Source organism: Pteropus vampyrus, unplaced genomic scaffold (genome assembly GCF_000151845.1).
Source record: "Pteropus vampyrus isolate Shadow unplaced genomic scaffold, Pvam_2.0 Scaffold159, whole genome shotgun sequence".
Classification (NCBI taxonomy): domain Eukaryota; kingdom Metazoa; phylum Chordata; class Mammalia; order Chiroptera; family Pteropodidae; genus Pteropus; species Pteropus vampyrus.
The window spans coordinates 1,863,132-1,875,673 of record NW_011888940.1 but is presented as its reverse complement, the minus strand read 5'-3'; the positions used below and the strand labels follow the sequence as shown (position 1 = coordinate 1,875,673).

Below are 12,542 nucleotides of genomic sequence, written 5' to 3'. Positions count from 1 at the left end.
CCCCGGGGATGCCCGGGCACCACAGCCCCCAGGGCCACGAGGGAAGAGGGCCCGCCCACCTCTGGTCCACGTCCTGCACCCCTGCCCCGCCCCGCACCCCCGTCTCTCGGGCTGCACCACACACGCGTTGTAACTGCCCCATGTCACGCCACTGCGCTCAGACTGCTTTCCACGTATTTCTCTTGCATGAATTCTGTCTCGGTTTCATTCACGGTCCTGGCCTGAAAATCCTCAACAAGTAATGGTGGCTTACGCTGGGACAAGGGCCCCCGCTCCAGGCCGGGCTCCAGGAGCCGGCTTCGAGGAGGCCCAGCAGGACAGGCCAGGCCAGGCCGGGCCTGTGGCCCTACATCACGCTCTGACTTCGCTCCGGAAGCGAGAACTGGGGTTTGCAAGATGCCATCTGCGCTCTGCCTCTGGTCCCTGTCAGCTCAGGGACGGGATTCTCACTTTCCCGGGCCAGGCCTGTGTCACTCACCGTCTCGCAGAGCAGAGACCCGGCCCTAGAGAAACGTCCTGTGGGCCGTGACCATTTCCAGGGCTTTCGACACCACTTCGGGATGTGGTTTGAACTAGAGTGAACAGCCTGTCAGCCAGTCCTTGCCTCACTGTGGCTCCCCCCGCAGCTTTCAAGAGCTCGTTCTGAAACGTGGATCTGGGTTTAAAACCAAGAGGCCCCGTGCGCCGACCCCCCTTCCAGGGTGTGGGAGGCGGTTTCCACGCGAGAATGCTGTTAACCGTGTCACATGTCACAGTGAGCTGTCTGCAGCGCTTCGCAGGTTTCAGCGCGTGTCCCCTTGCCAGGAGTCTGTGAGGGACGCTCGGCCTACGTCCTGCCCGTGTCACTCCACCCGCTGTGACGTCTGAGCGAGTGGTGACCGCGCTGGCGCGGATCGGGTTTCCTGGACGGGGACAGACCCTGTCATCGTACTGCGCTTATTTCAGAGACACACAAACGTCTGGAATACAGTCTGTCTTCAGACTTAAAGCATTCAGACAAAGTAGTTCACTTCATATATTCCTATTTGGCAAGGGTCGGATCTGTGGTAAAGATGAGGAATAAACTGCTCACACGGTTGGTCACATACAATTCCTAACAAATTTTCTCTCCAAAAATTTAGAAGAGTTAACTAAACCAGTGAGAAGACAAATCACATTGAAGAACATGATCTATTTAAACTTACTTTTTATTATCATTTTTTTTTCCAGTTACCCAGCATGCCACAATCCGATTGCTGACCTGGATGAAACAGAGTGGAATGATTTACAGAGATATTTACATTCATCTGATTTGTACGTGATGTGCCACAAGGTCCCGCGACCCTCCGGGGGCCGCCGCCTGACTGCGGCGTGCCGTGCGTCACCGCCACCTGCTCTGAGCGGCCCCTGCATGGTGGCGCCTGGGCCTGGTGTGGACTTTCAGAAATGGCTCCACGTTATTCTGTTTTTAGATCTGCTCACTCGTATGCTGTTACACATATGAATTTCAATAAATGAACTTTATTTAAAGACTTGAATGGTAATGTTCACTTTTTACCTTGTAGTGATGAACAAAACACACCAAAAAGGCACATATTTTAACTAGGCCAAAGGGTATTAAGGACCACGCTATTTCCCCTGCCACTCACGTTTCTTTCCCTCTTTGTGATCTACGTTATTCTCTCTCAGCTTTGTCTTTAACCAACATCCCGTAAGCCTTCATTTATCAGCCTGCGGATTTGCGCACAATCGGAAGATGCCAGGAAGTGGTAGGAATTATCCCTTCCACTCTGTTGACAAAAATGAAGCATCATCTCTGCTCAGTGGCGTCAGGCTTCTTCAATGTGCAGTATTTGAGAAGAACCTAAAACCATACTCAGTGAAATTACATTTCTTAGAGTTCTAGCGAATATCTGTACACAGATCATTTTAGTTTAAAATAGTATTTCAGCTATACACAGTTAAGCCCTCAAATGCTTTAAAGTAATTAAAAAAAAAAAAAGGGCATTTCAATGTTGTTATCTTTGAAGATGACAATGGGACACTGGAGACAGGGCTGCCTCTGGGGCAAGTCCCTGACCTCAGGCCGTTTGGTCTCCCCGGGGCAGCGGTCTGTCACCGTCATCGCCATCATGGCCTCTCAGAATCCACGTGTTTTAGGCTGTAGAGGCCGTGGGATGAGACACGTGTAAAGACCATTAGAGTCTCGAGCATGAAAAGGTTCAAGCCTGAAAGAGTAGAACTTCTATTCAGAGTCAGAAGTTTTTGATTTCATCGAATGTGCTAGACATAAAGGCTGTCACGTTAATTGTCCCTAATTGTTTTAAGAATACAGTAAATAAATTATACAAGTCTAAAAATAGCACCTTTTAAAGAATTGCAGAGGTCACTTTTTCAGTCTCCTGGATCTGTCAGCCCCCGTGGTTCAGAGCGCACACGTGAGAATGCCCTTGAACGTGGCTGTGTGACACACACATACGTGCTTTGACTGACTGTGGTCCCAGAGCCATCCCTCTGTCTGGCTCAGTCACAGGATCCAAGCCAAGTTTCTACGACAGGAGGTCGATGAGGTAAAATGAGAAAAAGGCCCCATCCAAAACGACTCTAGGGAATCGGGTTGTAGTCCAACCATCCTGCCCATCCATTATCCACGGCTAAGTCTGTTAATTGGCCATGAAGTTCTAAAAATATCTTCTCAGAAAGGAAGTGCGCAGAGCAACACATTATCAGGAAGGCATTGCTGATGAGCTGCCCTCCTTAAGAATTCGGGGTCCAAGCCATCTGGCTGAGGGTTATCAGGGTCTTAACGAAACTCCCAGGAGACCTACCCCATCTCTGGCTTCACAGTACGTGTGTCCTAAGCCCGGGCTGCTGGGGGGCTGCGTCTCCCCCCGGAGGTAACCCTTCGTCAAGGTTTGTACAACTGCGACATTGCCATTTTATTGAAGTAATAAAATAATCCCAGGTGTGTTTCTGAGCTACAAGAAATGTACATATTTTTCCTGTCACATTTTATACAGGTAGGTTAATACCAGGTGGAACTATTAAAAATCTTTTTTTCAGAAAAGAATATTTAATTTTCTGAGATTACAGAACTACATCCAACAACAATAAACAGAGAAGTAGCAGATTGACATAGTGCTTTATTTAAGCTGTCTGTACGAAGGAAGGTAATGTGCACCCCTATCATATACGTGTAAAAATACTAAGGATGTACAGTGTACAAAAACAGTTCCTTGTAGTTATTTCACATCCTTGTGGGTCATATACTTAAGGAAATAAACAGTTTTAGTATGACCGACAGTAATAGTAATACAGTTTCTTGGGTTCATAGTTGCGTCTGCTTAAAATCCTTAACCAGATGACTAGATCTTGTGCGGATCTAATTAACGAACTAGCAAGGTCGAGAAATGTCACAAACTATAAAGCTACAGGGAGGTAATTCAATTACCAATTTAGAGGTTTTCTTTTTATTTAAATAAATACTTTACATTTCATGCTTGCCTGTAATGCACTACCAGGAGCAAGATAAGGAAATTCTACTGAAGACAGTACAAACGGTAGCAGCAAAGTGTGTACGCTGAGGTGTAACAGACCCTGCAGTTAGTACGGAAGGCCCTCACTTTCGCACTCGAGGAGAAGCAAGTGGCCCCTGCGAGAACAGTCAGCTTTAAGAAGCCAGAAATCAGGTGTGGGAAATGGAAAACAACACTGGAGGAACGCTATGGAATTAGTGTAGAAAGCAAAGCTGTGAGTGACCATGCCGAACCTCCGAGCAGAGAGTGCCCGTCTCCTCCGAGACGACGGGAGGGCGCACCTCACGACAGTGAGTTCGAGATGGGGTCCGCGATGTCTGACGTGTGTTCTGATAGAGCGACTCCAGGTCTGCGCCTTTCCGTCTGCCAGCATCCAAAACTACAGCTATGGGCAGACACGGGGACGTTCTAGAAGCCTCCTACATACATCCCTGCTTCCCTGTTGTTCCTCCGTGCCAGCTGATGGGGATCTGGGAGTGAAAGGAAGGGTTTCTCAACATCGAAGCCAAGAAAACACGCTGCGTGACACTCGGGGAATCCTGGAGGGGTAAGTGACCGAGCCCTGAGCTCTGGTGGGGACCGAGAGCCAGCTGTGAGGCGTGGGCGGCCCGGGGCTCGGTCGACTCTGTCATTAATCTTTAGGACGTGTTCTTGGCCAAGGTCATGGAAATCACCTTAAGATTTGGAAAAACAAAAAAAGCTATCGGTGTGCTTAGTGCGTGGTGTCACACTTCCTCTCTGCAGGAACGAAGGCTGTGATCAGCAGCCGGCCTCGGCCTTCTCCTCTTCCTCTCTCCCGTTCCCTTTGTATAAAATGAATGCAAGACAACTTACAGGACATACCTTCTAGTCTACTTTCTCGCGAATGTGGAACAGTCAACGTAATTCCAAGTGAACAACAAAAGTTGAGCGATATGTGTAAGAAAGAATGAACTATACCATTCACTGTAACTTCCTACTCGATGCTAAGGATGAACTTCACTCAGGTAGAAATATGAAAAATTAGGCTAAAATCTATGTCTGAATGTGTCTTAGCTGCCTTAGTAAAATGCCCTTTGACCCCGTCAGTCCCAGTGGTCCACCCACCGCCAGCAGTGGTCTGATATCTATAATCCATACTTCCAGCATCAAGAGGCTAAGACATCTGTATATGAACGTGATTCATCCTGCCTAGAAAGTCACTTGCTCTTTCATACAATGCAATCATAATACTACATCACACTGCAGTCTTCCATTTGGGAGCTGTCAGATAGTTTAACTAAGATACATTTCCATGATCACTCCACGGAGCCGGACGGCCTCCCGCTTGCCGCGGGAGAGCCCCCAGCCCCTGGACTTCATAGGCTGCTTTGGAAAATGTCAGCTCCTAGCACCAAAGGGTTTAATCTGAAGATCGTCATTAATGAAGGAGAAAGATGAGGTTTGCATACATGTCCCCTGTCAGTGAGAAATGTTGGAATCTGGGGACATGAGTATATACAGAAAAAGAAAAGTCAGAGGTGTTCTTTTTTTGTTTTGTTTTGTTTTGTTTTCCCTGATGGCTTAATTCAGTGATTCATGTACCATGATCAGACTAAACATACCAGGTTCTTATCCTTTACTGCCTACTTTGTAGATACTCGAGATGTGTTCGTTTTGCCGAGTAAAGTTCATTTCTTATCGTCATTCGGGTCTCAATTTTCTTCGTTCCGTTATGTTGACAGGCCGTCATGACCTCTCACTTCCTAAATGAGCCAACGTCAACACCCGTTTGTTTCATTAACCCCTTGGCATGGGGAGTTGGGGATTTTCTCATTTTTAGCACCAAGGGGTTAGATGACAGCATCTCTTCTCCCAAAGCCAAATTCTAACCACTATGTACAATTTCAGAGTCTTATCGAAATTTTTTGACATAGGAGAAAAAGTGCACGATTCTCATTGGCGTGGACATTCCTTGCACGTGGGTCAGAATAAACTGCAGTGAGTCTATTTGTGTAGGTTGGAGCTGCATTTGCTAACATGACACACAATTCTCACCACTAAAAAATAAATACTACTGCAATATAAACAAAATCATAAAAGGACAAAGTTTTAACATCTGAGAAGAAACTAACTCACGTAGAACTGAAATGAAAGGTTCAAACAAGTAAGGCAAACACCTGTTCACCTTGGTGCACGAATTTTGGTGAAAAGCAGGATCATTATACCTGTCTACATTCTTCAGCCATCAGAGGCGATAAATATTAATGGAAAAAGGTTTCCAAGCACAGGGAAAAAAAATGCTCTCTGGTGCAAATCCCATCAAAGACCCTCTAAGTGACCTTGACTCTGCTGTGCATACGCTCGCTTCCTTCCTCGGTGGAACAGTTTCGTTTGCCCGTGACTGCCCGCGAAATCTGGACGGCCAACTGTAACACCAGCTTCCTCTGCGGTATCCCACAGGAATTTACACATACACGTACTGAGACGTATCTATCTCAACAGGTGTTCAGTCCTCCGCTCAAACGCTTCCTAATGACTCAGCCAGATCCTAGCGGCGGACACCCGCTCCAGGCGCCGTCGGGGTTCGCTTCACTCAGATTCTGCATATGCACACACCACCCTTCCACAATTGCTTGTTCTGAATTATAAACTAAATCTTCTTAGTCTAATTAGTTTTTGATTTATCTTCTAGAAAGTTAAAAAATGTACCTAGAATCAGTGTATCTCATTTGTCCTTCACTGTTAGGGAGAAACGAGAACTAAAAGTTCAGAAGATGACGATTTGCGCACGAATGAGTAGCGGGGGTCACGACCTCCAAAGGCTGTAAAATTACCTCCTAAAGCTGCTGTAACAGTGAGACAGTAGCAGCAACAGCATGGGACCCTAGACCGAGATACAGTTTCATGCAAAAACAGAAAGTCGAGTGCATCTGCGTGTGTGTGTGTCCCGTGTGGGCGGGAGGTGGCGAGGGGCGGAGACCCTGGGTGGGTCCGGGGTGGCTGACGGCGCTCCTGCTGTTTGTAAGAGCGAGGACTGCTGATGTCCAGGAACCCTTTTCGGTAATGAATCTAGGATGACAGTGAAGCAGCAGAATGACAGAGACCTATTCGCGTCCGCTGGCCGAGTAGGAAAACTGGGGGAAGTGCGGCCGCCGCTCGCTGTCCACGCAGTCCATGCCGTCCTCGTCGTCTGCGGGCGGGAAACAGCCGTGTTAACTCTGTTTGTTTGGGCCACGTTATCTTTGGTCTATAGAGGTCTAACTTCGACATAAATCAGCTCCCAGAAACTTATCAATATATGGTAACCAAACTTATTTCAAAATTATCTCGTTTTCAAACACACGATCGATGAAGAAATAATACTATCGAACCATCACCTTCAAGACATCAACATTTTAAGACTCAGGAAACTATGAAAATATACCATTGAAGAAAACAAGATCTTTTAAATTAGAAGGAACAAATTTCGGTAACCTTGAATCTCATGAAACGCTGCGTGTCAAAATGACAGACATCAGCAGAGCTAAGGCACCTGAATCGAGCATCAACCGCCTTCAAATGCTTGTATTTTTTCTTCGTGGTGCTTTAGGTGGGATTGAAAAATAAAGCTGCACACGGCTCCATTTCCTCCGAGCCCTTGATTACACGTTTAAGATTTTACATTATTCACTCTGCGTCTAACATCTGCCCTCCTCCCCGTTCCCGGTAAGACTTTAAGCGGGAACGAAGAGGACCAAGGCGAGGACGGCAGCATCAGCACCGGCCCAGCGGGGGCCGAGCAGGGAGACGAGCTCTGAAGGCTCAGCGACAGGCTGTTCGCCCTGATGCCGCTCCTGCCCCTCGCCCCGCCGCCCTGCCTGTGTCCGACGGATTACAAGTGATGGCCCGACCTCCTCCCACCACTGTCCTCAGGATGGTCCCGCACTGGCAGGACGCTGCTCTCCGTGAGTGGTCACACATTCCGTCACTCAGTCCACAACACTCCCTGTGCCTGCGCTCCCAGGCAAAGTGCCTGCCGCCCGCCCCCCGGGTCTACCGTCAATCAGGAGGCGCCCCGTTACCGCCCGCTCTTCTCGAGGTGCCCCTGATCGCGCACTGTCACTCTGAAACAAGGGCGGAGTCTGAAACACCGGACCTTCTCTCCTTCAAGCAGAATAGCTCCATGTCCTCACACACACGTATAGGACCGCCATTGCCAGGTCTTCCCATTTCCCAGCCACTCCAGCGACCACTGATTTCACATCACGGGAGAAGGAACGGGGGCCTGACCCCGCGGTCTCGTGGGGCGCCGAGCCTGTCACACAGCAGAGGATGATGCTCTGCATCCCTCTGGGTGATGACAAACCTTTCCACTCCTCTCTCACTGTTCTTTTAGGTGTTCAATTCTTAATACGCAAGATTCTAGAAATGAGATCCAGTCGCTAACCAAAATGTGTGGCCTCGAATGTACTAGAAAATATTGTATTGGGGGGGCTTCGTTCCCCCGGGGGGCATTTGTGGCTCCTGCCCCCCGCACACCCCTGACCTCTGAGGGCCTCTCCCGTCCCTTAACAACATGTTTCCGATGGTGCTGTGATTTAGGGACACCTCCACCTCCTGATTATAAAATGGGGGTCAGGCACCAAGCAAACCACAGGCGCCTTTGAGACGAAACACCGTCCACAGGATTTCCAGGTCCACCTCCGACGGCGGGAGCTGCGGAGCATAAAAACTCCAGAGAAAAGGTAGCTGAAATCTTAATGCCCAGATCCTGACATGGGCCGATCGCATTTCAGTGAAACGGTTCTCCCCACGGATGGCTTTTTTCCTGAGCTGTCTCTGCCCCGCCACTTGCGGGGTGCAGGGAGCACGAGCAGGGAGCACAGATGGGGAGCATGGGCGGGGAGCCAGGCGGGGAGCACAGGTCCGGGGAGCCGGGCGCCCGTTCGGGCTACCAGCCGGCCTCGCGCCAGGTCGGCCAGGCGTGGCCGGGAGCCGTGGCGTGGGCTTTCTGAGGACTTCGCGCACATCAGCTGGGAATTAAGAGTCTTCATCTGTCACTTCAGTAACAAATTAATCACGTTTCTGGGTATAAAGGAACCTACATCTCACAGACGACCGTGCGCGGCCCACACCTCGCCATCCCTCCAGCCTGGCGCCTGCTCTCCTGCTCTGTCCAGTTGGTCACAGTGGGGGGCCGAGCTGGGGGCAGGAATGAGGGGTTCCCCTGGGCCCTCGTGCTGCACAGGCAGGGGTGGCTGTGGAGGGAGGGGAGCTGGATGGAAGTGACAGTGACTCAGCAGCTAACTGCCCGCCAGAGCCAGAGCCTGTCACGCCCAGTCCAGGCGACGAATGTAAATACGTTCCCGCCCTGAAGGGAGGCTCGTGGGGAACAGCAATGATAATGAACGTGAGCTATGCCGGAAAAACCAAATGCACATCTGGGGTGGGGGGAACCTCCACGTTCTAGGTTTGAACCCCCGGGTCCTAGTAGCATCGGCTGCCTAATTTTCTTAGAACAGTGAACAAATGGAATCGCATGGCAGTGAAAGCTACTAGATCCTCTTTTTCTGTAAGAAGAAGGCAGAGGACCATTCATGGTATAATGAAAGACGACACATTCCGAAATCTGTCCAATTAATTAACACCAGTGAGGACAATCTGGCATGTTACTGCAGCTGTTTGTAGAAAAGGAACATTCTGCCTTTCTAACTGCTGATTTGTTCTAAAAAAATAGCTCCATTTTGTTTCAAAAAAGCAAGGTGGCCAGTGGAAAGACAACCGCTAGCCAACAGGACCACTGTGGGCTTTTGTGAACAAAACCTCTGCGCTTCAGCAGCTGAGGGCTGTGGTGGCTTTTCACCAGCACCGCTGTTCAAAGCTGCAAGAAGATACGGTAAACGTGGTCACAGCTCGAGGTCTCTGACCTGCCTCTCGAGGGAATCTAGGAAACACAGGCCCGGGACCATCAAACGACACACATCGCCCTCACGCCCTGGGAGAACCGGGGTGTGGCCACTCCCTACAGCTGGAGCCCAGGCCCAGGCCTGGTGCCAGGGGGCCGAGCGGAGCTGAGCCGCACGGGACGGGGGGCTGGGTCGCCTGGCCCCGGCCTGCTCTGCTGAGCAATTCTGTCTGATCTTCCTGTCTAGATCCTGAATTGGGAAAAATGATGGCAAGACCACAGCGTCCTCCTGACCACAGACTGCTGCCCCCTGTCAGACGCAGGTGACGCCGCTGGGCTGTTCGGGGGCCGTCCCCAGCCTAGTACCAGGCAGGGCCACACCCGCTTCTGACGCCCACAGAGACCAGCCGTGCCCTGCCTACGGCTGCAGGCGGATGCCAGGGCTCACCTTGGAAGTTACTGCCACGTACGGGCTTGAATCCATCCCTGTCTCAATTCTCTCCTTTAAAGACTCAGAGTCGCTGAGCTTATCCAGGACTACCCACATCTGAGACGACATAAATTCTTTCGAGAACAGAGCTGCTGCTAGTGATAAAGTGTGGCATGCCAAGAAAAACATTCTGTCGTAACATTCGGTTTTATTACATTATTGATCAAGAAGCTGAGTCACGGGGTTCAGATGATATTCCAGAAACTATGCTGGGTGACTTAAAACACCTTCTTATAATTAGGTCTCATTTTGGAAGTTCTAGAAATTGAGCAATAAAATACTTATTAATGACATTCTCATCGTGACAACCGCCATGTCAGTCTGGAGTTAGGGATAAGGCAGGTAAGCTGAATCTTGAAGAGACTCTGGTTCTTGAAGCTAGGGGCTGTGAAATTCAATTCATTACCTTCTTCTGATGGCTAAGAAGGTATATTTTAAAAAGCTTTTAATTTAACTTACGTTCAAATAGATTTGAAAACTGTTTTGCTGTGGTCTCTTTAATCCCACGGTTCCTTGCATCTTTCCTGCCAGTCCCTGCCCCGCGCCCCACCACGCCCTCTCTCTTTTCGGGTATTTGCTATATCGGGCCTCCTATCACTCTGCATACAGCTGATCACAGAACAAAGGACACCACAGATTGGTTCATCTGGTGCTTAAATAAAATTTAAAATGGGTTATTCACACCTGCAGAACTTGAGGTGTGTTTCTTCAAGACCTCGCTTCACCTGCCACGTGCCAGGGCCACTGAGGGGCAGAGCCGGAGAAGCGGGTGAGCTCAGGGCTCTTCAGCCCCCCAGGGCTTTAGCCCCCCTAAGGGCTCTTCTGTGATTGGACTTGACTTCAAGCTTTTGAAGGAAAATGTGCACCCAGGGCTTTGCATTTACGGAGCCCACCTACCTCTATGACTTCCAAAAGAACAGACACATACTTGACCTCAAAAGAGTCCGCCAATGCCAAAACCTCCATTTCACAAAGGGAACTGTCAGAGCGGCATACTGCTCGTTAGAATGGAAGGGATGCAGAAAGCTCTCTGACGAAGTGACATTTGAGCTGAGCTCCAAACAACAAGCAGGTCATGCAAATGTCTGGAAAGAGAGCAAGCAAATGCCCAAGCCCCGCGGCACAGGGAGGCCTGGTATGTTCCAGGTGTGGCGGGGACACAGGGACAGCGAGGGAGAGGGAACAGGATGCAGTCAGAGGGTGGGCGGGACCCAGCCAGCCAGAGTGTGTGAGCGCTTTGGATCTGGCGTGCAGGGGAAGCCTGTGGAGGACTTGAAGCAGGAGAATGGCAGGTCTGATCACAAGTGAGGCTGCATTTCAGCGACAGGGCCAGCAAGTGCTTTCTGCCGAAAGGTCCTCTCAGGCCAATGCAGCAGCCACTGGCGAGGCCAGCATTTCAGAGAATTCTATTGCCAGAGTCCGCACTGGGGCCGGGGAGATGATGCCAAGGCCCGTGCCCATGGCTCCCACTTAGCTCCCTGCCCACAGCTACCCAGGCTTCCTAACGCTGTCCCTGACTCTCAGGAGGTTCTGAGGGTCTAGCAATGGCAGGCGAGAGGCTGGAAGCCCACGGCCCACTCCTGACCCTTCACAGCTCAACCTGCGCATCGGCCAAGGGGCCGAGTCCTGCTCCTCGTTCGGCTGACACTACTGTGGGCGTCGGGAAGCTTGATTTTTCTCGGAGCTTCAATTTCTTACCTTATAAAACAAAAGTTAAGAGGTTCTTAACCTCCTGCAAGTCTAAAGAAAGATAAGCGCACACATAACTATTTTTCACTCCGGGGTGCTCACGGTCCCTCGCCGCCAGGCCATGAACCGCAGGTTAAAAACTCCCGGCCTAAATGACAAGCGAGCCCTCGTCATGTACTGGCCACACCATGCCGGAACGGCACCTCACGCCAACCCTCCCTCCCGCTCACGCTCGGGGTGCGTCAGCACCATCAGCTCATCTGTCTTTAAAAGGGAAAGAGAGAAAAAGCAGCACAAGAAAGGACATCAAGGAAAAGAAAAGGAGAGAAAAACTAACATGATGTTACTGAGCCGAAAGATGAGCGCCCTGAGGAAATCTTGTAGCCACCGAACGTCCCTGAAACTCCATTTTATCCTCATTCCTCAACTACTGACAGATCTGGAGCTTTGTCAGAATGTGAGAATGCTGATAAACCATATTTGATAAGCTTTTCTTCCACTAAAGCCCACTTGTTTAGGGCATTTATCAAAGCGTGGGGCACATACTAGTGTATGAGGAATGATTTTAAGTGGTACATGAATGTATAGCTTTAATAGATGTCATTTAATCTGTATGCATCAAAAAATTATTAGCAAACCAAATAATGTCTTCATGGATATTACTGCTTATGACAAAGGTAAGTAAAAAAGAGTAATTCAATTTAAAGTGAATTTTAAAACTATTAAGTGAGAAACTAGAATTGGCAAAATTCTGAAGGTGACGTATGAATGGGAAACACAGAAAGTCTCTATTTCAGAATCCTTTCCGCTGCTGTCAAAAGAATCTACCGGAGAACAGTGAGGAAGGGCTAATTAGTCCATGATTTAGTCTAGAAATCTCAGTTTACAATTTTTCCACATGTAATTTTTCCTACCTGAAAAAACTTTTCTCTCAGCTAACTCCATCCTTAAATAGAATGGAATAAGTTATTGTGGAATTTGATCTCGGAAATAATGAAAAAAA

The 12,542-nt window shown here is 49.3% G+C and overlaps 2 protein-coding genes across 9 annotated transcripts in view; one reads left to right on the top strand and one right to left on the bottom strand.

Annotated features, from left to right (window-relative positions):
- SDCCAG8 (serologically defined colon cancer antigen 8) overlaps positions 1-1,372 on the top strand; it is a 206,094-nt gene extending 204,722 nt beyond the window's left edge. Inside the window, exon 18 of the mRNA XM_011370073.2 lies at positions 1,210-1,372. Within this exon, the coding sequence (XP_011368375.1) occupies positions 1,210-1,239 (30 nt within the window). The 3' untranslated portion in view covers positions 1,240-1,372. The remainder of the gene's footprint in view (positions 1-1,209) is intronic.
- Positions 1,373-3,102: 1,730 nt separating this feature from the next.
- The window catches only part of AKT3 (AKT serine/threonine kinase 3), a 282,574-nt gene continuing 273,134 nt past the window's right edge, over positions 3,103-12,542 (bottom strand). For all 8 annotated transcript variants that reach the window (XM_023536572.1, XM_023536569.1, XM_023536574.1 and 5 more), the window contains one exon: positions 3,103-6,666. In XM_023536572.1, coding sequence (XP_023392340.1) covers positions 6,581-6,666 — 86 coding nt within the window. In that variant the 3' untranslated portion in view covers positions 3,103-6,580. The remainder of the gene's footprint in view (positions 6,667-12,542) is intronic.